The sequence below is a fragment of the Daucus carota genome, chromosome 6, assembly GCF_001625215.2.
Source record: "Daucus carota subsp. sativus chromosome 6, DH1 v3.0, whole genome shotgun sequence".
Taxonomy (NCBI): domain Eukaryota; kingdom Viridiplantae; phylum Streptophyta; class Magnoliopsida; order Apiales; family Apiaceae; genus Daucus; species Daucus carota.
Genome location: NC_030386.2, coordinates 39,974,028 through 40,001,654, shown reverse-complemented (window position 1 = coordinate 40,001,654; position 27,627 = coordinate 39,974,028). Strand labels below are relative to the sequence as shown.

At 34.1% G+C, this 27,627-nt stretch overlaps 5 protein-coding genes across 5 annotated transcripts; all 5 read right to left on the bottom strand.

Moving 5' to 3' along the window:
* Positions 1 to 411: 411 nt before the first annotated feature.
* On the bottom strand, positions 412 to 2,583 carry LOC108227016 (aquaporin SIP1-2). Its single transcript, XM_017402006.2, has 3 exons — positions 1,487 to 2,583; positions 949 to 1,221; positions 412 to 872 (listed from the first exon to the last, which is right to left on the bottom strand). The coding sequence occupies exons 1-3, from the start codon at positions 1,778 to 1,780 to the stop codon at positions 726 to 728; spliced, it is 714 nt and encodes a 237-aa protein (XP_017257495.1). The 5' UTR covers positions 1,781 to 2,583; the 3' UTR covers positions 412 to 725.
* Positions 2,584 to 2,685: 102 nt separating this feature from the next.
* LOC108225045 (aquaporin SIP1-2-like) lies at positions 2,686 to 6,054 on the bottom strand. Its single transcript, XM_017399847.2, has 3 exons — positions 5,637 to 6,054; positions 3,883 to 4,155; positions 2,686 to 3,079 (listed from the first exon to the last, which is right to left on the bottom strand). Exons 1-3 carry the CDS (start codon positions 5,928 to 5,930, stop codon positions 2,930 to 2,932), a joined length of 717 nt encoding a protein of 238 aa, XP_017255336.1. The 5' UTR covers positions 5,931 to 6,054; the 3' UTR covers positions 2,686 to 2,929.
* Positions 6,055 to 6,585: 531 nt separating this feature from the next.
* On the bottom strand, positions 6,586 to 13,777 carry LOC108227735 (zinc finger CCCH domain-containing protein 37-like). Its single transcript, XM_017403042.2, has 12 exons — positions 13,287 to 13,777; positions 12,370 to 12,617; positions 10,153 to 10,212; positions 9,981 to 10,058; positions 9,813 to 9,875; positions 9,495 to 9,692; positions 8,782 to 8,819; positions 8,641 to 8,687; positions 8,434 to 8,558; positions 7,816 to 7,869; positions 7,590 to 7,733; positions 6,586 to 6,999 (listed from the first exon to the last, which is right to left on the bottom strand). The coding sequence occupies exons 1-12, from the start codon at positions 13,624 to 13,626 to the stop codon at positions 6,829 to 6,831; spliced, it is 1,566 nt and encodes a 521-aa protein (XP_017258531.1). The 5' UTR covers positions 13,627 to 13,777; the 3' UTR covers positions 6,586 to 6,828.
* A 1,718-nt stretch (positions 13,778 to 15,495) lies between these two features.
* LOC108224896 (uncharacterized) lies at positions 15,496 to 18,759 on the bottom strand. Its single transcript, XM_017399656.2, has 6 exons — positions 18,476 to 18,759; positions 18,189 to 18,329; positions 18,046 to 18,083; positions 17,651 to 17,717; positions 15,994 to 16,324; positions 15,496 to 15,842 (listed from the first exon to the last, which is right to left on the bottom strand). Exons 1-6 carry the CDS (start codon positions 18,656 to 18,658, stop codon positions 15,751 to 15,753), a joined length of 852 nt encoding a protein of 283 aa, XP_017255145.1. The 5' UTR covers positions 18,659 to 18,759; the 3' UTR covers positions 15,496 to 15,750.
* A 3,675-nt stretch (positions 18,760 to 22,434) lies between these two features.
* Positions 22,435 to 27,259, bottom strand: LOC108224284 (isocitrate dehydrogenase [NADP]). Its single transcript, XM_017398815.2, has 15 exons — positions 27,027 to 27,259; positions 26,311 to 26,354; positions 26,110 to 26,219; positions 25,626 to 25,663; positions 25,010 to 25,087; positions 24,849 to 24,902; positions 24,653 to 24,754; positions 24,422 to 24,513; positions 23,828 to 23,931; positions 23,659 to 23,727; positions 23,462 to 23,577; positions 23,285 to 23,319; positions 23,016 to 23,158; positions 22,808 to 22,930; positions 22,435 to 22,685 (listed from the first exon to the last, which is right to left on the bottom strand). The coding sequence occupies exons 1-15, from the start codon at positions 27,073 to 27,075 to the stop codon at positions 22,592 to 22,594; spliced, it is 1,251 nt and encodes a 416-aa protein (XP_017254304.1). The 5' UTR covers positions 27,076 to 27,259; the 3' UTR covers positions 22,435 to 22,591.
* Positions 27,260 to 27,627: the final 368 nt, after the last annotated feature.

Sequence of the window (27,627 nt, the reverse complement as noted above, 5' to 3'; positions counted from 1 at the left end):
CGTCGTTATTATAACATCACTTGGCGTTTTTGACAAAACTTGTTGTGTCGGATCTAGAGCAGAAGACAGAAGTGTTCTTGGAGGAGACTAGTGTCAGCTCCTCCCATGGTCACGTTATTCTTGGTGATCCATCATCTCAAGAAGAGTCCTAAACTCCTAATACAACAGCTGACAACTCTCATGTTCTAACTATTGTTATTTTCCCTTAAACCACTCAAACAGGCCTGTTAATTTAAATTCTGGAGAATTATGAATCAGACTCAAGATAAATAGAAAAGAACTAGGCGGAAATCTGTTATCAAGTCGGATATTCATATAAATTCAAAAATGAAGTCGAACAGTAGTATTTAAGTTTTAAGAAAAAATTGCAGACTAATAATGCTCAGAGTGATCTGAGAACGCTGTTGGAATGACACAAGCATTGGCGATCAGGATCAGGGGAAAACGTCTCAGATCAATCCGATAACACATAATTCAGAAAAAAAATCATATCAGCAGCATTTGAGCAAAAGCAGCAGCTAGCCAGTGCAGATAAATAACAAGAATACTAATGAAAAGTTGAAGTAGCAGGTAGCTGGTAGCTGGACTAGTTCAATGACTTTAAGCATAAGACCATATGTCTATAATCTATCAAATTGAACTTTAAGACAGAAAAAGTACTTAAATGTATCTGAAAAAGCAGTATAGAACCGCATACAGGTGAATACTAGAAACTGTCTGCTGCTTCAGGCTCTCTTCTGCTTGACAGGGGGTGGGAAAATAAGACCGTACAGCGAGGCTGATAGAATGGTCCCGACAAAGGGAGAAATCCAGTAAACATACAGATGCTCCCATGTATTGTGACGATTGTTAACATATGCCCAACCAAAGGCCTGCAAACAAATGTGAATACAGTAAATAAGAGGAAATATCACGACAGAAGATAATATATCAGTATGTGGTACTCACATTGACAGGATTCATGGAAGGGCCGGTATAACCAGAACCTGCAACAACTAACATCACAGTTGACGCGGCAAGCAACCAATTCTTCAGAAGTGAGCTTTTAGGACCCCTAAGGATGATAAAGAGCGCGAGAAAGGTCACTGCAAAGGTCAGCACCCCCTCTGCAATCGCTCCACTGTGCATGTCGACTTTCAAAGAAGGCCCTCTTAGCATGTGCTTATACTGCACTGGCATTAGCTCGTTGATTGCCAATGCACCGCCTGCTGCTCCAGCTGCCTACAAAAGAACATTTGACGAGTTATTGTATGCTTCTTTCTTGTATCTGATTAACTATTTCAAATTCAGATAATCAAATTACCCGAGAATTCAAGATACAAGAACATCAAATACATGGTGCAGTGATGTTTGTCTATCAATTGATAGAATAATTGTGCTCAGTGGTGTTAAATGTACAAATTTTCAATCAAATTTAAGATCCAGGCAAGCAAATAGATACCAGAAGACTCAACCATAAGTCGGAAATTGAAATATATAGATATACCTGAGCAGGAAGGCGGATAGAAACAGAGAACAAGGACTCTTTATGGATTCCAGCAGCGGAAAAGGCTGCAAACAGAGTGGGGTTAAAGCTCGCGCCACCCAATGCCTCAGCGATGAAATTGAAAATGAATAACAGAACTGATACAAGACAGACTGTGATAAAGAGGTTGAAAATTAAGCCTTCTACTCCAAACATAGTCTTGATGATGGAAGTAATTGGTCCTAAAGTCGAAGCGCAAAACACCCACATAAAAGTTATGATAACATCACCGATTGCTGATTTTATCACACCCATGATTCTCTAAGAAAGCAAGATCTTTTTTGGAGTCTGGAGAAGGAAGGCGAGATGAATGACTGACTAATGACAGTGGTTTATATATCGCCTGGGCGCGTTTTCTTGAGTTAACTGTTTATGCAAATGCAATGCACCTGTTATGTATATTTTTCTACAAGAAATTATTCATAATTATTCTATATCCAAATCTGGATTGTTGTGTAATCTATATGGAATCTTATTAATCACAGAATATGAAATTCCTGTTCTTTTCTTTTCTTTTTCCAATATGAAAGAATCAGATATACCAGACCAGGATTTCTTTCTCTCTTTGAGCTAAATAGTCCAGAACTATTGCAATGCAGGTTATGCAAGAAATCTGATATTCTGTTAAGAATATGCTTACATCTTTTAGAAGATCTCGTCACACGTTTTATTGAGAAATCTTAAACCTCCCAATGAGTTTCATATTCAGGCATCATAAGGGTAAGGATGCTTACATCAGACCTTAGCGGTGCACTACGTTTTCATATTAACACATACCAGTTCCGCATGACATGTTTGGATATCCAAAAGAAGTTACCACCGTGATGCACCGAAAGGCGGGCGCATGACATCAGGACAGATCCCTCACCAAGATCAACCGCTACAACAGTGTTTATAACTTTTCAAAACTCCCTAGTCCCTGCTAAACAGTTTATACTTCAAACTCACCCACAGATAAAACTAAATTCTGTCAGAGCATCGGGTAAAGCTAGGTTCATGTATTACTGTAATGAGTAACCAAACCAAGAAACCAATGCACAGATGAAAGAACATCAATTAATATTAAACCACCTCAAGATAACAGTTGATCGAATATTAAAATTTTCGAGTGAGATTATTTTCAATGTCTGTGAAATCAGATTATAAACTTACAACTCATATAAAGAAAAAAAAAGTTTGCTCATTACTTTCTCAAATTTGGGTTTTACAACATATAATTCATTTAGCAAATATACCAACTTACTAAGTTATAGACTAGTTTGAAGTTACAATGGAAAGTTAACTAAGGCACTTGGTTGGAAGAAGTTCATTGCTTTAGAACACAATAACATACAGTATCTAGAATCTACAGGATCTGGTAATGAGTTTCTAAAAAGTAAAGATGAATGGATGTTGAGTCGTCTTTCAGGCCTTCTTCTTCTTTACTATTTGGGGTGGGAATATAACACGAAAAAGCGAAGCTGATAATATGGCCCCAACAAATGGGCATATCCAGTAAACGTAAAACTGCTCCCATGTATTGTGTCGATTATCTGCATATGCCCAACCAAAGGCCTGCACACATGAACGGAAATTGTGAGTAGTCGCAGTATGTGGTAATTAAATTAGAGTTGGCAATACGTAAAGGCAAAAGTAAGAAAAGCAAAACATTTAAGAACCAAATCGATGAGGATTGAGGAACAACAAAATAATGATGGCTGAAGAATCTAGTTGGTGCTTTTTTGACAGAGCCATTTTCTACATAATAGTTGAATTACTTTTTTGGCGAGAGAGATTGGTTACATTAGATTAATTCAATCAAGAGGCTTCTGCTCAACAGGATACTTAGCAGATTCTTAAACATCTTAGAAAGAAATCGGAGCATTTGAAAATCCAAGCAAATGCCAAATCTAGACGTAAGAAAGTCCAATATTTCATTTTTGCACCTAAAGGGCAAGTACAAAAGCAGCAGGTACCCATTTTCAAGGAAATACTACAGTCAGAGTCGTGACTAGCAAGCAATGCTGTATTGAGAACTTGGGCTATATCATGAATTCCTAGTGGCCAGATGTTTACCATGTCTATTTGAAGCGGGCCTCAATTAATGTTCAGTAAAGGCTACAGAATGGTACTTATAAAACCAAGGTAAGAATGAGATATCCAAGAGAACTGAAAAACCAGAAAAGAAAAGAAAAAGGCGCAATTTAGCATGCAGTGACTAAAATTTCCCTCTTATCTAGAGGTTGGAAACAGACCTATCATAATTAGCTACCACTAAACACTAAAAACGTTAAATCTCAATGTACACAACTAAAGCGAGTAAAGAAAATCCAGATACTGTATTGACGTTTAAATAGAAGATAGTATGGGGTACTTACGATGGCAGGATTCATGGAAGGGCCGGTATAACCGGCACCGGCGAAAACTATTACCACAGTTGTCATGGCAAGCAACCAATTCTTTAAAAGTGCATTTTTAGGACCCCTGAGGATGATACAGAGTACGAAAAAGGTAATTACGAAGGTCAACACCCCCTCAGCAATTGCTCCGGTGTGCAGTTCAACTTTCAAAGAAGGCCCCATTACCATGTGCTTATACTGTGCTGGCATCAGCTCCATGATTGCCAATGCGCCGCCAGCAGCTCCGGCTGCCTGTAAAGGAAATCAAGTTATCCATTAGTTTCTTTTCTTTATATATAATTTAAAATTCAGGTAGTGTTGTAATTTCAGTTCTGACAATCAAAATCACTATGTAATATTAGGGATATAACGAGAAATGACAAATACCACAGACTTCATAGCTCATAGGATATCGAAGTCATCATAGACATAATGAAAGACAACCTGAGAGGATCAGAAATTATCATTTTACTCTTATTAGCTGCCTTGGTGAATGTTTACAAGCAACTTAAACGGGCAACTTCAAGTCAATAACAAGAACACGAAGAAACAAATACACGTTTAAGGATAAAGATGGTAACTTTGTCATTTTAATGTGAATTATAAATAATTTTGTATCCCTGGCATTGTAAATTAGTGGACACCATGTTCTCTTGTTAACAAGAGTCTGGAGGTTCTAAGCGTCTGCAATCAACCAGTATGTTTTGTTGATGAGAGAAAAGGCCTGAATCTTTATTTTAAAAAAAAGGGATAATAGCTTTTGTACTAATTACTGAAGTTGTTTGTGAGAGAGTAATAATCTGGCTAGTCTTCTGGCTTACTACTTACAAAAGTGAAATAAGGGACCAGTTGATAAAGATGTAGATACTCGAGCAACAGAGCATATTTAAACATGGCATATCCCATGTAGAAAGACACCGGTCCCCCATTTACAAGATACTGAAAGCCGGAATGCATCCCAATCTTTTTGAAAGAAATACCTAACCAGCTTTACATAGATTAATAGATTCAATCTAACTAAACCAACTTACGATATATAAATAATTGTAAAGGTCACAACTTTACTCTTATTAGTCTTTAATATGATACTAGATCCAAACTAAACCAACTTGCAATATATAAATTATCGTAAAGGTCACAACTTTACTCTTACAAGTCTTTAAGTAATAGATTCAATCTAACTAAACCAGATTACATTACATTAAAGCATTAATCATCGTAAAAGGTCATATCTTTACTCAGAGCTTTACACTTATCATCATAAAGACTTTGTTTCCGGTTTAACACTTCATCTAAGTACCTAACGTCGTGAAGATGCGGTTCCACACTTGAACCAAGTACCTAACACTAACAAATAGCAAGTAACACTTGATCTAAGTATTTAACTTCATAAAGACTTGGATTCTGGTTCCAAACTTGACCCAAGTACCCAACAGATAGCTAGTAAACACTAGATCATCGCAACAAACACACACAACTTCCTTATCATACCAGTAACATATCATATAGTACATCATAATAAAATTAGTGTCCTCAATCAAGTATCAAATAATCAACATTCTTGATCTAAATCAAAATCCCAGCAAGAAAATACATAAAAAAGGAGAGAGAGGGAGGAGGGAGGAGGGAGAGGGGGGGGAGAGAGAGGGAGGGAGGAGGATGGGGGTGGAGGGGGAGGGAGAGGGAGGGAGAGAGAGAGAGGGGGGGGGAGAGAGAGAGAGAGAGTCATATACCTGAGCAGGAAGCCTGAGAGAAGCAGAGAACAAGGACTCATTCCTAACACCAGCAGCATAAAACACAGCAAAATCAGTAGGATTAAAGCTGGCGCCGCCCAAAGCCTCAGCAAGAAATCCAAACAGAAACAACATAATAAGTACAAGAAAGGCCATACAAAACAGATCAAAAAACAAGCCTTCAACACCAAGATAAGTGCCGATCATGAAAGTTATCGTCCCCAACGTAGAAGCAAGGAAGACCCACATGAAAGTCAGTATTGCATCGCCTATTGCAAGCTTTATTGCACCCATTTGAAGCTCCGTCGGAAATCTTGATTTTCCGGCGAGTTTGACTATGGGTGACTAAATGAATTTCGACACTGACTTGGTGAAGAGTAGAAAATGAGTAAACTTATTTGTATGTAGTGACAAGGCAGTATGGGCGCGTTTCTCGAGCAAGACGCTTATCTTTTGGTCTATTGGCCCACCTGTGGGGTAAGTGGGCCAGGTTTAAGACAGTTAAGTCGTAGTAAAAACTTTTTTAATATTTTTTGCTTTTATATAATTTTATTGCTTACGTTTGAAAATAAATTCAATCCAGACTCTTTTTAGAAATTGTATAAAGCATCAAAGGTTTGATCATATTTTTGTCCCGCTTATGGTAAAAATTATGTAAAAATACAATTTTTTTAAATATATACTTATTTCAGATAAGACAAAAAGTAAGTATACTGTTCAGAATTTTTTATTTTTTGACAAACTCTATCAATATTTGTTTGTCTGCTTATAAACTGCGTTCCTGTTTAAAAGTGGGTACTCTAATCCAATCTGGGTTGCATAGTTTATGGCTCCTTGTTTATTTGTTTATAAAAAAGCCTGAAGCACGGGTTACCAAAATTATATATAAATGAAACAATCACAAGTCTAAACAAACTTTGACAGCAATACCGGTTACTACATTTGAAAATTGAAAGAAACTTAAAACTTTAGAACTTCAAAATGTTTACAACTAAATAACCAAACAAACGCTGCAAGCATTATACAGCTTTGTGTCCTTGGAAATGCCAAGTTCAAAAAAATCCCAAATCCCGCACGGCTTACAAGCATGAAGAAAACTAAGCTAGGTTTACCATAATTAGATACGATAAAGCAAGAAACATTAGGAGCATGCTGGAAATCCTTTTAAGACTACAACAGCCTCTTGAGACATCTATGATTGTTGTTCTTGAACGGATTCAGCCTCTTTCCCTGGAACCCCTACAGTTGATGAGCCTGTTGCTGCTGAGGTCATGACCTCACCAGGTGGTGGGTGGTCAAATTTGCATGTAGCACCATATTTGCATGCACCAGTCTTCATGTAATAGGGGCAGTGAACAGCACCCTGTCAACACAATCCCATACTCTTGTGTCAGCAGAAGTAAGAATTAGGATGATTCACAGCACTAAAAGCACATTCCAAAATTAAGGAGATAACATTTTGGTTCTTTGCTCATTAGAACTGAAATGTTTCAATGAAGAAATAAGACATGTTCATAGTTTAATTTTTCTTCGTGTGTAGGACCTTGAGAGTCGAGTCGAGTCGAGATATGAACATAAAATCGGGCATATAGGTTGACAAAGGTCTTATACCCTCAGAGCATATGTACAAGTGCAAGCTACCACTCCGGACTTGTGTATACAACCTTAATCCTAAAAATATCAACTGGATTTTATTTTCAAATGTTAAAATATGGAAGTTCCTTTCGTATTTAGTATCCAAATATTGTTTGTTCCAAGTTAAAACTTCACAAAATATATCTTATATAGATATCTATAACTTCGGTGCAGATTATAATAGTTTTAATGCAATACTTTCTTCAAACACATTCACCAGAATTTGTTGCAATTGCTATACAAAAAAAAAGGAGGTTTTGTGTGTTTGTATAGTTCTTTTCTCTATTAACTCATAAAATAAAACTCAGAATATCATACCTCCCTCCTAGGGAGACCTGCAAGTGTGAGCTTCACGCTTTCTTGTTGAGATTCCTTGGCCAACTGTGTGTGAGCGAATCGATTGATAGGGTGATGGAATTTGCACCTTTCTCCAAACTTGCATTCTCCGCTCTTCATATAGAACTGAAAAAGAACAATGCAGACTGATTACTGAAGGTTTAGTAAGACATATCCATAGAGATACAGGTGAGAACAAGCAACACACGTCGCATTCAATCTGTCCAGGTCGTTGAGGATAGATAGCTGGTCCCAATCCTAGCTGCATCGAAGAACAGAATATAAAAATTGTCAGTTATCACTACCAAGTAAATACTAAATGACATATATTTTTATGCAATGTTAAGCTACAGGGATTGCAACAGTTCTGACTTGTCAGTATATCAGAATGCCTGCTCAAGATATGATATCTGAACCCCAGTCCCTTCATCAATTCATGTTAGAGCTACCAATTCCCAAGCTTTGCATACATAGATGATACGTGTATCAATAATTTTATGTGCACACATAATTATCACATACATATAATACAGATAATACACTAAAAGGTCAACCCTAATGTGGTTAGTCGTGTCATCTTCTGTTAGGAAACAAAGTAATAAGCTACTTAAGGATCCAACTATAAAATTATATAGATAAGCTTTAAAGGCATGCATCAATCCACTATCAAGATAACCTCAAGACATTATACCTCAAAATAAGAACCTAGCCCATTTTAAATAACAGTGAAAGCAATGCACAATAGAGCTTAGAATCACATCCAAAATTAAAAAAGCTTGTCAAAGAATTAAGCTAATAAACAAATGCACGAGCTGTTTTATCTTACCGTTGACTGGGTCAGCCTAGGGTCAATACTTTGAATCATAGATGCTGCTGGGTTGACAACACCAAAGTTCAAATGAGCAGCAGGAGTTGTTGCAAAAGATGCAGCACCAGCAGGAGGATTGGTTGCTACAAAAGATATTAGAAGAGAGCTTTAAGTGGGAGAGATATGAAGAAGGCTATGGAAACTCCCAGTTATACACACACATACCATATATGTCTGGATGATTATAGCGACAAGTGGCACCATACTTGCAACTGAAAGACAATTAATAGTCACTCACTGACAATATAAAAACAAAGTGATAACATTTTATAAACTTAAAGTGTTGTGACTATGAGAGATACCAACCTGCCAGTTTTCAAGTAGAATGGGCAATCCACTTCACCCTGTTTCCATAGAAAATAAAATTGGACAACAGTGACCCGGGTTATTCATAACCAGACATAAAGTTTAAAAAATAGTTTAGAATATCCTATAGATAAAATCAAAGGAACTGTATACATGTAAAATCCCATAGAGACGGGGAAGCAAACCAGCAATAGGTTGTACAGGCAAGTAACTAAGTTTTTTTAACTAAGTTGGGTCTTCTAAATCGAGTTTTATACTAAATAAATTTTAAAGACAATGGGAACCTGGACAAGGTGGCTGTATATACATTCACTAGTGCTATTTACTAAGGAAAGAGATGCAAGCAGGTGACAGTGAATGCCACAAAAGTGCTTCTCCCAAATCCTCCTCTGTACTTAATATATAAGCATTGTAATTTCTGCCTATTCAGTAGAAGTGAAAAACCTTTTTAAATAACGGTATCTATAAGAATTTGAAGTGAGAGATCAGTCCTAGAAATTAGAAAGACCAAAGAGAGAGAAAAGAACCAAAAAAAATAAAAAAATTATACCAGAAATTTCATACCAACACTTTAATTTCAGATAGTTGATCTACTATTATAATTAGCATTGATGGTACACCTATATGTTCTAATAGAATAACACAGAAACGGATGTTGAATAGAAGGATAGCTGTTCCACTTAATGTTCACATTAGTTAATCATATGCATTACCGGTCTGACAGGAAGACCCTTGGAGTTGTGCAATGATGCAGGCGTTGCTATTGGCTGCACCGGCATCACACTCCCATTCTTAAGAGCTCCTTCATTTCCCGAGCCATTTACTTGACCAGATGAGGGAATCACGATATCTTTTGGGTGATGAAATTTGCAGCTAGCACCAAATTTACAATTACCGGTCTTTGTGTAGAACTGCAGAAACATTATCCACTCGAGGATCAGCACACCAATTAGTAAACAAAAGGCCGCCTTATGAATACTTCTGAGCACATAGAAAATAATTGCTAGTTAAAATGAAGAAGAAAGTCATACAGCGCATGGAGGTTCAGATGGCCTCTGGGGTAAGACTGAAGGATCAGCATTCTCTGCCACACCCTACATCAAAACAAGTTAGCTACTACCTACTAGAGTCGTAGAAGTATCAAAAAAGTATCAAGTTAGCAATAAATGATTGAAGATCATGAGTCCAAATGCACCTACCAACGGAGCTACTCTTTCTTTCGGATGATTATATTTACACCTCGGACCAAACTTGCATTTCTGAGTCTTTATGAAGTACTGAAAAAAAGAATGTCAGTAAAACAACAATACATGCAATACAGCCAAAAAGAAACTTGTAATAAAAATCAATCCAGTCAGAAACTTTGCTTACAGGACAATCTGGTTCTCCCGGTCTCTCAGGAGGCGCTTCACTAGTAACAGCAAGGGGTACCTACACAACATAATGAATAATAGAATAGAAGTTATAGATGCATTAGGCATAATAGGCTTATAGCAGAGCCACTAAAGGCAGGAGGTGCTATTCACATGGCAGAAGAAAAGCCACACACCCTTAGTTCAAATAGTTTAGATAAGCTTGTTCGTTTTCCCTGTCTCTAGATGTCTACTACTCACTGATCGTCAATCTAATTTTAGATTGAAGTCACATACACACAGTGACAAAGACAAATATATAAATGTATGTGTAATGTTATGCCAGCAATGATGCTATCAATACCAAGTTTAATGAAAACGTAATATCCAGATGATTGGGGACGAAGGGACAATAAGGTTTTGATATACATATGGTTCCCAGGAAACAAAATTAATGTAATTATATGATAGATTTAATCTTAGAACTTTTTACGTAAACACCTGAAAATTTTTGTAAGAAACTCTATATCTCTGTAGACTGTAGATTGTATAATGGAGTACAGATGCAAACACCATTAAAATCCAAATAGGTAAACATGACAAAACATGCATGTTCCCATATTCTAATAACATTTTAAACTATTTCCAAGTGAACAAATTTATTATTCGAGTCATATTAGCGTCTGATAACCTAACAACTCTAACAAGAAAATACATACATATTTCAAACCCCAATCACATACTGTATCTCAACAGACCTTTTATGTGACACATCTACAGTAAACAACAACGGTTATGGCCGGTAGATATCACACTTCAATTATCTATTTCGATTTATAAAATATGGCATAGTAACTTAGAAGATATTACGAAATACCAAACTAGTACACATTAAATATTCAGGTATAGTATAGTCCAGTATACAACCATTTCAATATTTAAAAAACATGGTATGTTATTCAGCCGCCTAGGTAAAGTCGCTATTTGCTTACCATCATCAATTGTTTAGGAAGCATGGATTAAGCAGGGGTAACAAATACAAACTAGATCAACTGACTGTGCATATAAATAACACTTCCAAAAAAAGGTTTGAGTCACGTGAGAGAGAAGATATTAGGACTCGGATCTATAAAAAATTCATCTCATCCTTATTAGTAGGTGCTGTTTGCAATAGAAAGAGTTAGAGACATTGAGTAGCATCGTGAGAACTTACGAAAACTGAAAGGGGAAGAAAGTCATGTATTGATAAGTGTGGACAGATTATCATATTTATATGTAGCAGCCAATGACAGATTGTCCAGGTTTCCGATGTATAGAAGATTTTTAAATTAAATACAGACTTAATCCATTACTATAAACTTTTGACTCTGGTAAGGAAAATACTCATCAATTGTACTAAAGCATTGGCTTTCCTCCGGACCAAGTTGCAATGTATTTTTTCTTAACAAATCAAGAAGATAACTTATCTATATTTGCTTGGTCGTATATAAGATTAAATCTTTACCATCCCGCCTTCAAAAAACCATGAAAATTACCACGATCAATTTTTTTAATAGATCTGTCCATTTTGAGGCCTGCTTACAAGTATTAAGTTACTAACTATTAACAAGCTTGAAGACCACATAATGTTTTTGCCTATTTGTAGAGTATTAAATAACTAGTGAGGGGTTAATATGAGCCTACAAAAGCCAACATTATGTACATGACATCTGTAATATAATAGTCAATAATAACCAAACCTGAATCCTACATTATAACAAAGCTAACCTGATTTCCTAACCCAAAACAAAGTCCAGCACATAATTACCAGTTCTAAAAATATATAAGATAGAATTAAAGATTTCTTTCACATAAAATTATACATATTCTTCACTATATGGCTTCCAAAGTCTTTTACGCTGCTTCAAACATTTATATATTCCTTTGTCATATTCAATAAATCCAAATAGTTCCCTATAAATAACTTAATACAAATATGCACAGTAATATTTACCAATAAAATGAATTTAAAACTAAAACAGCTCCGTATTATCATAAATTAATACATGTACACAAAGTAGTTTTAACAGGCGGGAAAAAAGTGTGTATACCTTTAACTATTTAATAATTACAAACATGGCCCCACAAGATACCGAATTGAAGATACTATTAGTAAGTTTATTCTTGTTGGAAAAACGATTTCATATATATTTTAATACTTATATATATTATAGTAAAAGAAGATAGCAATAGTCACCTCTTTCCAATCTGGGATTCCACCCTCCGGAACCCAAACAGGATGATCAAACTTGCAGCTCTCTCCAAACTTACAGGTTCTTGTGAGCATATAATGGGCACAATCCTTCTCCCCTGGCCTCTGTGGATAAATAGGCAAACTGCTTCCCAAGTCATATCTTGGACGCTTGGCCAAAGCATTGGTAGCATACCAAGCGTCACTTTGACCAATTGTACTATTGGTACCCAGAAGAGTCTGACGGTAAAGTGCTACGATAGATAGTAGACGCATATAGCAACCAAAGCAAAATATATGGTTATTATTTTGTATGATTTGCTGATATTAATATTTAGCAATAAAAAATAAGAGTGGCATGAATATTAGTCCATACAAATACTGAATAGGATATATATGAAGCAATCAAAAGGGAAGAAGCTATATTAGACTATTCTATACACAATAATATATAGTTACAGAGTTCTTATATAACAAGTGAAATAACTTCATAGGGAAATAGCTAGTAAATTATGTAAATTCTTATACTATCCCTCATGTAAGGAGACTGGAACATGCTTAAAAAATACTTGCATAATTAACATCAAACAAGGGTTTTAATAATAGCTTGGCATGTATACATGCTGTTGTATGAAGAAAAAATAGTTGATACGTGCAAATATCCAACACATCTCAGTACTTCATCAAACTAAGGGACACGCGCTTATAAATAAACATAGTAAAATAAATGTGAACTATTAAACATTGGTAATTTATAGTCCTATTAAGGCCCTTTCACGGAATCAGTCTAATTACCAGTAAACCTAATCAACCAACAAAACAATAAAATCAAATATAACACAACATTATGCACAAAATAAGATATTCCAACCCACATATCAACACATCGAAGCTCGAATATAAAACACGAATAAAATCTATACCTTCAGCCGCAGAGGTCCGCTTATACCCCGCAAACGCATCAACCGACGGAAACGACGATCCCGCCTCCACGCCAGGCGGCCCCGGCCACCCCGCCCTAGAGTACCCGCCGGCGAGATAATCGGAGTACAACGAACTCCTATCAGCAAGCGAAGACAGCGACGACGAAAACGACGAAGAGTACGGATCGGACGGCAAGTACCGCGCCGTCGTAGCACCGAGAAGAGAGGCGGAGTCGCCGGGATGGTACTGATCGGCGGCGGAAGAGTAGAGGCTGGAGAGATTAGATCCGGCGCCGCCGTAGTTGCCGGAGTTGTAGCCGCCGAAGAGATGGTTCGCCATGATTGAAGTTGATTTTGATTGAAGATGAGAGAGATGAAAGATTGAGCCCTAGAATGCGATAGCGAGCGGCAGGTCTCGTAATTCTGAGAGGTGTGTGTTTATATTTGTGAAATACTTCTAGAAAGTTTCGATATTATTCAGAAAAGTAAGTAATTTCCATTCTTTTTTTTTTCCTGATAATTTTGCTTTGTTTTTAGGTTTGTTTATGATTTTTAGAATATTTTATTTGAAAATAAATTATGTGTGTGTATCAAAATATATCATAATGATAAAAATTTAATCATCGATGTTAATTCAAATTTAATGTATTAAAATGAAGAATGGTTACAAAATTCCAAGAACTACGATATCACCCCTTTCATTCTGGGGTGACGGAGGGATCGTATAATTTGGATTTTGTATTATTTTTTTATAAGAGCTGCTCTGGAACAATTAGGAGATTCTCTGGAAGAAAGAAATACGGGGTTTTGTTTCTGGCGGCAACATGCTATTGGGTGGTGATCTCTGGATCAGGTGATCTCTGGATCAGAAGATCCTTTCAATTGGTTAGAATCCCTCTTTTTTTCCGAATTATATTAATTAACGGATTTCGATACCACCATTTATAGACATGTGCGGTTAATCTTAATTTCATATAATTTTATGAAATCTTGAATATGTTGTTATATACAAAAATTATTAAAAAAAATTGACTACTCATATAAATATTAGTACATACGTTAATTGTTCGACTAGATAAATATGAGTTTATATATACATTCTATGAGTATATGTCAATATTCAAATAAAAATCATTTTTAAATTGAAATTTAGAACTTGTCATCATTCAAATAAAATCAGTTTTGAATTAATAATTTATAATTATCATCATCCATCTTTATTTTACCATCCTCATTTTTTATATAACATTATTTTGTTACATGTATAATATAATCATGACATTAGTTAGATACTCTATCTTGTATTAATTTCAAAATGACATCACTTATTAAAAATCGATATCACATGATTCGCCGGGTGACAAATCCTCACACGTATAGAAGTGATCTAATAGGGAATAATTATTTATGGATTTGTCTAGTGTGTGCCCATGAGCACATGTTAAGCACTAAAATCTATGCATTTGGAGGATTTTGATTGGTGTGGTTGTTGTAAATGCAGGGGGGTCCACCATTATTAGAGAGTGTAAGCCAATCAAAAGCTTCCATATTCATAGATTTTAGCACTTAGTGTGTGCCCACACCATAGAAAAACCGATTATTTATATATAAACCGAAAAAGGCATTATCTTCACTTTCTATTCAATACATACTCGTCTTTTGCATGACACTACTATTTCCTAGCACGATATTTTCACGATATCATATCATACACACATTACATCACTCGCCTCCCACCTTCGATGTAATATCTTCCACCGGTTTATTATTTCCACGTCTCTTAAAAAAGATGTCAATCAAATCACATTTTTTTTTAACTATTTTACATGATTGTACCAAATTGAACTTATATGTGTATCAATTAGTCAAATATTAAAATAACTATAAAAATATATGTTAGAAAGTATTCAAAAATTGTTTTGAAAAAGAGAAAGACGATTATAAAAAACAACTCACCACTAAAAAGGAAAAAAGAAGTACAAATACTAGAAAATGAGACGTATTTGAAAATGGGTACAATTTGAAGCCAACCATGAAATTGTGGTCCTATTTTAATATGAAAAACCAGTTTGTATACCAAATCATAGGAATAACTCCATTTATTTTAAAATAACCATCGAACATTCACGGTGTCCCAGGCATTAGCAATAAGCCATAAACACTAGTCTCCTGACCACACAGGTAATGCTTATTCAACCAAATGCATGGATTCAATCAAGTAAAACCGATCATCTCAACTCTATCTGATACAACAATCAACTAACCAAGTGTGTGCACTACTTTTACAAGAAAGTTTACATGAAGATCCCCCTGGTTTAACACTGTATACAAACTACAAAACATGTAAAGAACTCAACAAAATATGAAATTATAAATTACCAGGCTCACTATGAGACCCTGATTAGCTAAAAGGGAATCCCAAGATAGCACCTGTTTGAAATTCCACTCTGTTCAGCTGACTCTTCTAAAGTTTTAATGGACCATAACTATCAACACTTGCGAGAAGCTTTGTCCAGTATAATAATAAGTGTTGCACTACTGAACCTGTAAATACACCTATCATTTGAAAGATTTGAACTTGTAAATTACAATAGATACCTCTTTTATAACAATGCAAGTAAACTACACAATTTTGGGAAAAAAGGGGAAAAAGGAGCAGCTCATGTTGTATGAATTATGAGGCTAACTAAGAAACCCAGAATAGCACCTGCCAGGACTTCTATCTCTGTGTGACCTACAGACTCCTTAAGTGGAGCACGACCGTAGACAAAATCTCCAGATCCCTCTTTAACCTCTACTATTGTTGACATAGTCTGATCAGTTCTGTCATCAATTCTATTTAGTAATGAAGTGCTATTTAATGGTTTTTTGGAACTCGGTTCTTGTAGATATAGTGAGTCAGGTCTCTCCAAACGTGAGGAAGAAGATGAAGTTTCAGTTGAATTATGAGCATCATTTGAGGGACATGGGTTGCCCTGTGCCTTCGACAAAATGTTGTTAATTACCTTTGCTTGATTTCCCACTTCCCTTCGAACTCCCTGCGGAAATAAAAAATTAATAACATGAGATTTTAACAATTTATATATTATTCTACAACAGAATAATAATTATCTACAATTATTCTACTGTAGAGTAGTTTTAAAAATCAACTTTTTTGTTCAAATTTCGAGTGTTAAAATCAATTATAAAATATATATATATCATACTATTCTACATTAAATCACATTACATATACACTAAAAGTTAAACTACATCTTTGGATGGTTGTCTTTTATCCTGAGGATTGAGTACTTAAAAGAGATTCGTATCATTCTTAACCGACAGATTTTCTCAGAAACCATATCATGAAAGAGGTCCTTTAGTCTCTTAACATGGGGACCTAATAAGATGTTAACATCTTTTTGGCCGCTGTTCATTTTGTGTAAATAGCATCATAATATTGGTCACTTTAATTCATATACTCAATAAAGCAGTTTGTTCTCTAAGACAGCGGAAGATTTTGAAAATAAACAAGCCAGACTTCTATTATACTTGTAGCCCAACGGCCTTTTAAGTTAATTTTATTTTGAAAATAAACAAGCCGCACTTCTATTATTCTTGTAGCCCAAAGGCCTTTAAGTTAACTTTATACATTTATATGATTTAAAAGTAATAATTCTTCACCCTTCTATAATTCAGTATTTGCCTACGTGGCTATAAGAAGTGGGACTTCTTTCTGTAAGAAGTCGGTTTGATCTATAAAAGTATGTCTATTATCTACATGTGTCCCGTCCCCAAATTTTAAAACTTCTCATGATTGACGACAGAATAAAGTCAAAACAATATTCTGCACACACGGTCTTTTGCAGAAAATAGAAACATATATACATAATCGCAACTCATTTCACAATGCTATATTCTGACTGACAGTCCGAATCAGAGCTAAATTTCACTCTGGTGGTGAACTATATCCACCTTTGGCAACCAAATAAAAAGTTACAGCCTCACTATACAAGTTTATTCACTGAAGATTTCTTTTTCAACCTTGTATAGCCTTTATGGATAAACAAATAATCTTGTTATCCAGTCCCCTGTATGGTATTTGTCTAGCAATACACCATCAACTTTCCCTCAGATTCTTTTTCTATCTCTGGCTTGCATTGTATCGCTAAACTATCCTGGCATCCACTAGGTATATTTGCTCTTCTTGTACTTACATACAGATATTTTACTATAGCTGTGGATATGGACTTACTGTACATGCTTTAAAACCCAACATATTACCAAAAACAAATAAAAACATACAGCAATAATTATATAGATCAAATTTCTTTACGAACAAGCTTTTACTTTTCTGTATCATAATCGAGACCAAATATGCAAACCTGAGCATCATACATGACAATCCCAGCATAAACAACTGCCAAACCAAAAATTGAATCGGAAAACCCCCTGTAATATAGTGAAAGAAAATTAACCGAAATTCATCTTCACAGTAAGACAATTAAAAGAAACACATGATCATCGGATGACTTAAAAATGAATTACACAAAGTTCCTCGGTTCGGTTACCAACATATATATACCATCATGTTTCAGCTACAAACTCAACCGAACAGCAAAATACACTTACAAAATTATACATAATTTACTAACTTCCACAAATAAGGTTCACATAAAATCCGAAAACATGATAGAGTCCATGACTCACAAATTAAGGATTCGCTTAATATACACGTAATACTCACTAATGATACAGATAAGATTTAATAGTTTTGCACCTTTCTAGGCCAAGGGAAGTTGCAGTGGCCACAACAGCCTGCCAATAAATCCATCACAAAATAAATCCATCATTCCGAAGCATAAATTAGGCTATAAACGATAGTAAATCCGGAAAATACAATTCAAAGGCATCGAAACTTACAGAAGAATGAGCCGAGGGAAAGCCACCGGAACGAGTAATCCAACTAAAATCAAACTCAAATTTATTACCGTACAGCAAAACAGAAGTAAAAGGCTTCGAAACTTGTCCAATCACCGCAGACACAAATGCTCCAACTAAAACCTAAAAACACTAATAAATCCGTTACTATATTCCGAAACAATTCATATACTAATACGTATATCTTGTCAAAAAATTAAAAAATCTCCAAAATTAAAAATTAAATAACAAATTTAACAAACAATCTACACAAATAAGTGTGTTGTAACCTTGTTTTGTGCAATCTCAGCGACTTTTTCGGTGTTAATGTGGAGACAAACACAGGGATATAAGGATGATGATGACTTCAGAGGCTTGCGAATTTTCCGGCGAGAAATAAGAGAATTACGGCGGCGTGAGAATCGAGGAAACGTCGGAGATCCCGGGGAGGTCAAGCTTTGATGTAATAACATTGTGTGATATATAAATATAGATACAGAGGGATAAAATGATGTTATGTTAATGTTTTCCGGTGAGTCAACTGCAAAGCCAAGTATCTGTATGTCGAAATATCTGTATCAATACAAAATAAATAAAAAAAAATTTTGACAGAAAATTAACGTACATATTAGTCATATATATTATTTGTGTTCGTATTTGATAATTTTGGATGTGGATATTAATATAAACAAATCTATATTCATTAATGTGCTGATACAAGATTATTATATATAATGAATATAATTAGAGTATATATTTTGCTCAATATCTAATATATATTATATATATTTAGAGCTATATTTAAATGTGGACTTATTTTAAAAGTATGTTACATATATTTAATATACATATATGGTAAAATTTTTGTTATTCTGCACATATTTTAAAAGAATTTATATTATCTGATTATCTGATGTATATAATTGAGGCTTTCTAATTAACTACAATCCCGTTTGTAATAGAAATACACATTCTTCCTAAAAATATATATATATGAAATACACATTGCCTAGTAAATAAGATAGAGGATAAATTTAATTAATCTGCTTCAATTATCAGAATTAATGGATAGAACTTCATCATTATAAGACCACCAATCACATATGTTTACGAAATAGTTTCATATAGCCGAATACACAGATGTATATAATTGAGGCTTTCTAATTAACTACAATCCCGTTTGTAATAGAAATACACATTCTTCCTAAAAAAATATATATATGAAATACACATTGCCTAGTAAATAAGATAGAGGATAAATTTAATTAATCTGCTTCAATTATCAGAATTAATGGATAGAACTTCATCATTATAAGACCACCAATCACATATGTTTACGAAATAGTTTCATATAGCCGAATACACAGAGCTTAAAACATTTCATTGTCGTGATGATAATATTATCCTTAATAGTCATATAATTTTCTGAACACGACATCATCAGAATGTGGGATCTCACCAAACACAGCATCAGGGTTGTGGGATGAAATCTCGTCATATTTCGGCAACATCGGTGTGGGAAATCTCCTCGTCAGTTTCTGAGCTCATTAGCACTCTCATCCGAGTATCAATAAATGGTTCCCCGTCAAAAAAAAAATCTGATGGATATAATACTTTATCGGAGGTTGCATGCCAATGTAAGACAAATTTACCGCAGACTTTTTTTATATATCGCAGATGATATTTTTTTATATATTGCACGTGATAGTTTGTTGGGCTTTCGACCTTTCTCTTCTAAGGGTATAACACACATATGAAAAAAAAACTTTTAAAAAAATATAGTTTACATGTTATTTTGTTACTTTATTTATCATGAGAAGTAGGTGAAAATACATCAATGCATTTTTCTATGACCTTAAGAATTATATATGTGGATATTTTTATGCAGCGGTAATACCTAGCCTTCGAAGACTATGTCATTAAAATAAAAAGCACAAAGTAAACAAGATCAAAAATCGGCATTTTCTTCCTTATCATGACTTAAGGTTTTAAAATCGTTAAACGATACAAAATATTTGCAGATGATTATCGATTTAGAGAAGTTTTAAAATCGTTAAACGATATAAGATATTTGCAGATGATTATCGATTTAGAGAAGTAGAACCTCTAATTGAAAAGAGACATTCTTTTTTATAAAATTTGTTTGTGAAGATACATAATCGATTTAGAGAAGTAGAACCTCCTAATCTGAATCGAAGAAAGACATTCTTTTCTATAAAATTTGTTTGCGAAGATACATAATCGATTTAGAGAAGTAGAACCTCCTAATCTGAATCGAAGAGAGACATTCTTTTCTATAAAATTTGTTTGCGAAGATACATAATCGATTTAGAGAAGTAGAACCTCCTAATCTAAATCGAAGAGAGACATTCTTTTTTATAAAATTTGTTTATGAAGATATATAGTCGATTTAGAGAAGTAGAACCTCCTAATCTGAATCGAAGAGAGACATTCTTTTTTATAAAATTTGTTTGCGAAGATACATAATCAATTTAGAGAAGTAGAACCTCCTAATCTGAATCGAAGAGAGACATTCTTTTCTAATAAAAAAAATTTGTTTGCGAAGATACAGAAATTTATTGTGTTTTTCAAGAGCGAGATTTGTACGTGGTTGCCGTATGTTGCATGTTTTATCAGGGTGGAATCTCAACCCTTTGCATTTAGGGTTGCAGTATGATCAGCTTGCATGTATGTGTTTCAAGTTTAATGATATTGATATTAATAAACAATATATATGATTTACTTTAAATTGAATGTTTGATTTAGAATAATCTATATTGTAGACCTAACAAATATCCAATTGCATATTTCTCCATATAACAATCTATCAAAAACACCTTAGGATGAGATCAAACTTTTTTTCTTTACTCACTTCTGAGTCCCAACTCTATATGGTTGTGCAGTAATATTCAAGGTTTATTTAATTAAATTTTAATTTATTTTACTATGACCTTAATAATTTTATATGTGGATATTTTTATGAATCGGTAACGTGTATGTATTTAAAAATGTGTTAACTAGTGATAACGGTATTTGACAAAGTTTTATAATGTTTATTTATCATAATATTAATTATTATATATTTTTATTTGGAAATAATTAGATTGTTTAACTACTTTCATTCATTTAATTTTTTTTTGTGTGAATTAAAACATTTTTATTTCTCAAATTTTTGTTATGAGGTTTATTTCTTGGAAAAAATAATTTTTTTACAACTCTTAATTTATTCACAAGTGATGTTTAAGTGATGTTTTACTGATGCTTCATTTGATATCAGGATGGTCAGATTATATTTAACAGGCCATCCGTCCTTTTTTTAGTTATCATATGTGCAAAATAGTTGTCCGTAAATAGTTGTTTAATTCTTGTTCCACTGTATATTTGTACATATTTTTTCCATATATAAATGTTGATAGTTAGTTCTAATATTTGACTTTACACACATATATACATTTATAACTTAGCATTTATTGTAATAAACAAGAGAATGTATGAAACTAAATAAATAAGAGCATGTATGAAAATAAATTACATAATTTAATTTTTCTTAATATGTACTCTTTTTTCCACCCAATAGTTTGCACACGTTTTGAGACTCTTATAAAGTATAGTTTTATAATTTTTTAAAATTTTTTTTGGATAAAGTTTAAACGTCAAACTTTTATTCAGGTAAAAAAAAAATTAAAAAAAATTATAAAACTATATATTTTATAACTCTCAAATACGTGTCAAAAAGTAAGATAAAAAACCTTAGGAGTATGTTTTTTGGACAACTAAAAGGGACGAAAGCAATATTAAACAATATGCATTAATGTTTATAATTAAATAATATTTTTATGATGTATGCATAGATATGTCAAACAAATCTAAATCTAATTCTTTGTATCCTGGAGGTCTTAAACAGTCCACAATCTTCTGCCTTCTGGTCATCTGTTCAGACCGAATATCATGCCATGACTGTGAAATTTAGTAGTATCTTAATGCGCTATTTTTTGCCAAAGATGCCCTTCTTTTACTGAACACACCTCGTACTTCATATATTCCTTCCTCACCTAATTTTTGAACTATGCGTCTCCATCTATTGTTTACTGTATTATGGTTTGGAGTTAGAGAATTTTTTTTGCATTTTTTCTATAAATTTTCTTTGCAATATTTTTAAATCTTTTTTTAGCTAAAAAATTTAATTGTTTATTGACGATGCCCCGACATAAATTAGGAGGTGTTCTCGATGACTTAATAACATTGACCATTATTTTCAGAAGCATTGATTTAATAATATTAATGAGTATTTGGATCGAAGTTGCTATACATGAATTTATTTTATAAGGATGGTCACAAATAAAAATGTTGCATACATTGGAAAAAACAGTGTCAAGCACTGACATCTCATAGAGAACACACATGTGTTATAACTTTGATTTCTTATATAGTCTTGATCTCAGTTCTGCAGCAACAGCATCGATAAATCCCTCGGTGTTCAAATAATGAGCCTTAGTTACCCTGCAAAGAACACCACCATTAGCTTCGACTGACGAGTAAATGACAGTGTATAATGAGGGAGTGCTTACTTAGACCTGTGGAGAAACTAGTAAATAAGCAGTGTATGATAAGGGAGTGCATACCTAGACCCATAGAGAAGAATTGCAAGGTCCTTGGTCATCTTTCCGCGTTCAACAGTTCCAATGCAAGCTGCTTCCAATTTCTCAGTGAAATCCAGGAGGAGGGCATTGTCATCTAATTTTGCTCTATCAAGATAAAAATAGCAAATTGATATGCCATAAGTTTTAACAATTGAAAGAGGGCATCTATATCCGCTTTTAAAGTTTGTACCTATGAGCTAGCCCTCGAGACCAAGCAAAGATTGAAGCTATGCTGTTAGTGCTAGTTTCACCTCCTTTTTGATGGACACGATAATGACGAGTAACTGTGCCATGGGCTGCTTCAGCTTCAATGGTCTTTCCATCCGGGCATACCTAAAATCAATCCAAACAATCACGGCTTTAAAACAAGTTGAAAAAGGAAATATTTAGCAAAAACAAAGATGGAAAAGCAAACTAGCACATTTCAGAAATGTTAAAAACTTGATATGGCAGATATACCAGTACAGATGTCATCAAACCAAGAGATCCGAATCCTGTACAAAAGGGGAAAGGTTATATGGAAATTGAGCTAAAACACGTCAACCAAGACTAATGATCCTCTGTTACTAGGATATAACATAAGAAAAAAGAAATACTCCATTGTTCTTTTACATTATACGGCATATAGGTACAAACCTTGGGCTAAAAAGTCACTTTGGACATCTCCATCATAGTTTTTGCATGCCCATACATAACCTCCATCGCTCTTAAGAGCATAAGCAACCATATCATCAATTAAGCGATGCTCATACCTTTAGTATCAACAATAATCAGAAAATGGGAAAACAACTTGAAACTAAATATGTAGACAAAACTCAAAGTTTATGGCTTACCATATTCCTACAGATTCAAACTTTGACTTCCACTCTTTTTCATAAACTTCTTGGAAAATATCCTTAAATCTTCAAGTAAGAAGAACAAATTATTACCAAAAGAGTAACCAATAATACTTGGATTGGGGGTGCAGAACATGTATAAAAAATTGTGACCTGTAATATATACCTTCCATCGTATTTCTTAAGGATAGTATTCTTAGTGCTAAGATATAGTGGCCATCTTTTTTGGTAAGCTGTGTTCATAGAAGCCTCAGCAAAAGCATGAATGGACTGCACCACAAGTGGGGAAAACAAGCAATGAAAACGGTTATATAAATTACCTAGATAGCTAGTACTTCAAATAGTAAACTAGGGGTACCTTAAGAACAAAAATTTCAAAACGAGGCACTATGGAAGACTAGATAGAGCAGTCTGTCTCAGACTATTATGATAATTTTACACTTGGTTTGGTTGATATAGATAAATACTAACCTAATCACACTTTAGGGTTTACGCATATGCAAATGAGATGAACTATAGTATGTATCATTGTCTCTCACATTTTACGTCATCTGCTTACATATTGGCTACACGGAATATAAACCATCAGACCTTACGAAAAGCTTCAATAAAACCAACCCAACTGTATAGCCGTCAGAGTCAACCCTTAAACATATATCGTAGGAGCTATACCAATTTGGGTTCACAAATAAGATGGTCAAGACTTGTGCACCAGATGTTAGATAAATGCAAAATAAACATCTTAAGAGCAAATCTTAACCTCGTCAGTGTTGTACATTGAAAGAGCTACTCCTCCAGCGCCAGTAAAGTTGAAAACCTCTAACTCTGTTTTCTCACTTTGCCCATCTGGTACTGTAGAATTTATTTAAGTATTATTAGATATATATAGTGACAGAAAGATCATGTTTCAAATCAATTGGAAATTTCTTGTTATTAACACTGGAAACTAGTGAGAGTCTTTTGTAAGCTCACTAGTGATATAAAGTTATACCAAACACCATTTTGAGTTTTCCAGGTCCTTGAACAACTAGATCAGTAGCTCGATATTGATCTCCAAAAGCATGCCTGCCAATGCATATTGGCTTATTCCAGCCTTAAAAAATTTCCAAATTGTGTAAGAACAAGACAGTGACGCACAAATGAAATATGGAAACCAAACATATAGAGAAGCAAGAAACAGGAAGCACCTTGGACAAGTCGCGGTATATTTTTGCAAATGATTGGTTCGCGGAAAACAGTTCCTGCAATAGTTAAAGTTACATTGTTCAACATCTGACAAGTGAACAAATTGAATTGTCGGTGAGAAGAAGGAAAAGAGAGGTCAGACTTTGGAAGGAAATTCATCAACCATTTAATATGTTACGAATAGTCCCGTTCGGACTCTTCCACATCTGCTTTAAGTTGAACTCCTTGAGACGAGTTTCATCTGTGAAACAGAAGCAGAAATTATCCATCAGTTCACATATCAAATCCACAGAGCTTTTCCATCAATAACATATCGTTCTTATTTGGTGTAAATGATGACAATTGACAATGGATACTGAAATGTAATAGTCGTCAAGGAAGACAAAGACAGAAGCCGGTGAGGTCCAGGATAACCTGCTTGGGAACATGGATTTCATGAAATGACATCTTTGGATATATAGAAGAATTTGGATATTGATTTCATTTGAAATCCTAAACGGTTAAAATACTTATACAAACTTTAGAATTTGAAACTACAATTCAAATCATGTCATTTAAATCCATAATTTGAAATGAATTACATGTTCCCAAACACAATTAATTGCATTTCCCTTACTCTCTACTTTGTTTTACACTTAAATTCTATCACATATATGTGAATAAATGAACCAAGGATATTGAGCTCTTAATAACTACAGAAAATGTAAAAAATGCCAGATATTCTGTTGTCGAAGTAGATGAAGTACACTACTTCCAGTCCCAGATCTTCAAAGGCATACCTGGTGTGATAGTTGCACACTTAATTGCTACATTGTACCTGGAGTTCAATTAATTAAGAAAGATATCAGCGGAAGACAAGCAAATTATTTTCATTGATAACTGATGAACATAATGACATCTACCAAAGATATGAATACATGCAATACTAAAGATTATGAGATGGAGGGATCGTTTGGATCATTGATGAAAATGGGATTAGGGAATGAGGATGAAGGGTATGGGAAACGGGGTAAATGGGAAAATGATATTGGATCCCAAACTGTATAGAGGGATGTACCCAATTAATGGATATGAGTTTCTAAAGATTACTGTTAACGGGGCTCATTAACCATCAACCAAACGGCCCCTTAAGTTCATAAAATGCTTCCAATGATAATCTTAAAACACAAAGGAAAAAAGAACCTATTCTGATTAATTAAACAAAAGGATTAGCAGCAGAGAAAATTTGCACTAGAACTGCATGCAGAGGCAATAAGAGCTTACTTAAGAGTGGCTTCTGCACTTTCAATTGTAACTCTATCATCGGTGGCATCACGATTAGGGAGGCCAAGATCAAAATACTTTATGTCTAAATCCAGAAATGGAAATATAAGCTGTACAAGAAAAGAGAAAAAAAAAACATAATAAAGAACCTAGAGCAATGCATATAAGATTGTATTAATCGGAGAATGGAAAAATACTTACTTTCTCCTTAATAGATTTCCAAAAAACCCTTGTCATTTCATCACCTGCAGCATGTACCCAACTAAGATAAGCATGTGAAATGAGTGCTAGCTTATAATCTTGGTGCTTTTAAATATATTCTAGTAGCCTTAAATGAAAAAAGAAAATCCCAAGCACCCACTTATAATTCTTAAAAACTAAATATACACAACATCAGGCTTCTTCAAGCGCAGCTTTGCACTATCATGTGCATTTCAATCACTTACTACGCATACTCTCCGTTTCCACTTTCCACAATTGAACAAATGCAAAAAAGGCCCCTGTTTTATACGATACAAAGTAAAACAACACTCACTGAGCTTGCTATCATAGTTCGAGCAACACCTCCTACTCACAAACTAACAAAGCCTAATACTTCCATCTAATTCCAGAACATAACCAATTCCAAATTACCCGCAACCTTCGCAACCACAAATATATAATTTCAAAACACACACACACTAATCACACTTGGGGTTTTTCCAAAACTTCTTGCCAGCTACCAATACCATATACATCTATGATCATAACTAGACAATAAAATCACAAAAAGCACTTAACTTGCAACATAAAACACTATATTTAATCAAACCCACATCTGATTCATACCCAAACATCAAAATTTTAAACCCAGAAAGAATTTCAAGAAACACAAATACAGAGCATCAAGAATCATATCTCAAGAAAAAGCTAGTTACCATCCATTTCAACGATTGGATTCAACACTTTGATCTTCTGCATAGCCATCTTTACTTCCAATTTGCAAAACCCAGGATCACAAAATTATATTTTACAAACAAGTAATCAAACTGGCGGAATTTACAACTGAGTTTGTTTATGTTCATGTATTTGTAATAAGCCCACTACTGGGAAGTGGGAAGGCCGGCGGCCCGCCTAATTTGACCCGCCTTTGTCTTGTTACTTTGGAATTGTTTTCCCCCCTTTTTGTTGATTTTATTGTAATCGAAAAAATATTCCCCCGTTTAGTAACGATGTGGAAAAGTTCGCGTAATTTTTTTTATCGTAATATTTCTTCTATTTTTAAATATGTTTTTTAAAATTATAATACAAATACTAATTTCTCATTTATTAGTCCAAACATTTATGTAATTAATTATTTGTTTATAAAAATATTTTTGGTAGTCAAATCATTTAGGTGGATATTATCTAATAGGGATATAACTGAAATTATTAATATTAATTATAATTGATGATAAAATAAAATAAATAATTTAAAACAAATAATTTTTCTTTTACTTGTCAATGGTGAGGGGAGTAGTTTGACATGACAAAATTTTT

Coding starts and splice junctions, on each gene's coding strand:
- LOC108227735 (XM_017403042.2), bottom strand. CDS start 13,626: ATGGCGAACCATCTCTTCGGCGGCTACAACTCCGGCAACTACGGCGGC. Junction 9,876..9,980: donor AAGAAAGAGTAGCTCCGTTG/GTAGGTGCATTT, acceptor GTTTTGATGTAG/GGTGTGGCAGAGAATGCTGA. Junction 8,559..8,640: donor TAATCATCCAGACATATATG/GTATGTGTGTGT, acceptor TATCTTTTGTAG/CAACCAATCCTCCTGCTGGT.
- LOC108225045 (XM_017399847.2), bottom strand. CDS start 5,930: ATGGGTGCAATAAAGCTTGCAATAGGCGATGCAATACTGACTTTCATG. Junction 4,156..5,636: donor CTCTCAGGCTTCCTGCTCAG/GTATATGACTCT, acceptor TTTCCTTTACAG/GCAGCCGGAGCTGCTGGCGG. Junction 3,080..3,882: donor CTTCCATGAATCCTGCCATC/GTAAGTACCCCA, acceptor TCATGTGTGCAG/GCCTTTGGTTGGGCATATGC.
- LOC108227016 (XM_017402006.2), bottom strand. CDS start 1,780: ATGGGTGTGATAAAATCAGCAATCGGTGATGTTATCATAACTTTTATG. Junction 1,222..1,486: donor CTATCCGCCTTCCTGCTCAG/GTATATCTATAT, acceptor GTTCTTTTGTAG/GCAGCTGGAGCAGCAGGCGG. Junction 873..948: donor CTTCCATGAATCCTGTCAAT/GTGAGTACCACA, acceptor ATTTGTTTGCAG/GCCTTTGGTTGGGCATATGT.
- LOC108224284 (XM_017398815.2), bottom strand. CDS start 27,075: ATGGCTATGCAGAAGATCAAAGTGTTGAATCCAATCGTTGAAATGGAT. Junction 26,220..26,310: donor GGAAATCTATTAAGGAGAAA/GTAAGTATTTTT, acceptor TTTCTTGTACAG/CTTATATTTCCATTTCTGGA. Junction 22,931..23,015: donor TCTCGAGGGCTAGCTCATAG/GTACAAACTTTA, acceptor TTATCTTGATAG/AGCAAAATTAGATGACAATG.
- LOC108224896 (XM_017399656.2), bottom strand. CDS start 18,658: ATGTTATTACATCAAAGCTTGACCTCCCCGGGATCTCCGACGTTTCCT. Junction 18,330..18,475: donor CTGAGATTGCACAAAACAAG/GTTACAACACAC, acceptor TAGTGTTTTTAG/GTTTTAGTTGGAGCATTTGT. Junction 15,843..15,993: donor AGAGATAGAAGTCCTGGCAG/GTGCTATTCTGG, acceptor TTCAAATGATAG/GTGTATTTACAGGTTCAGTA.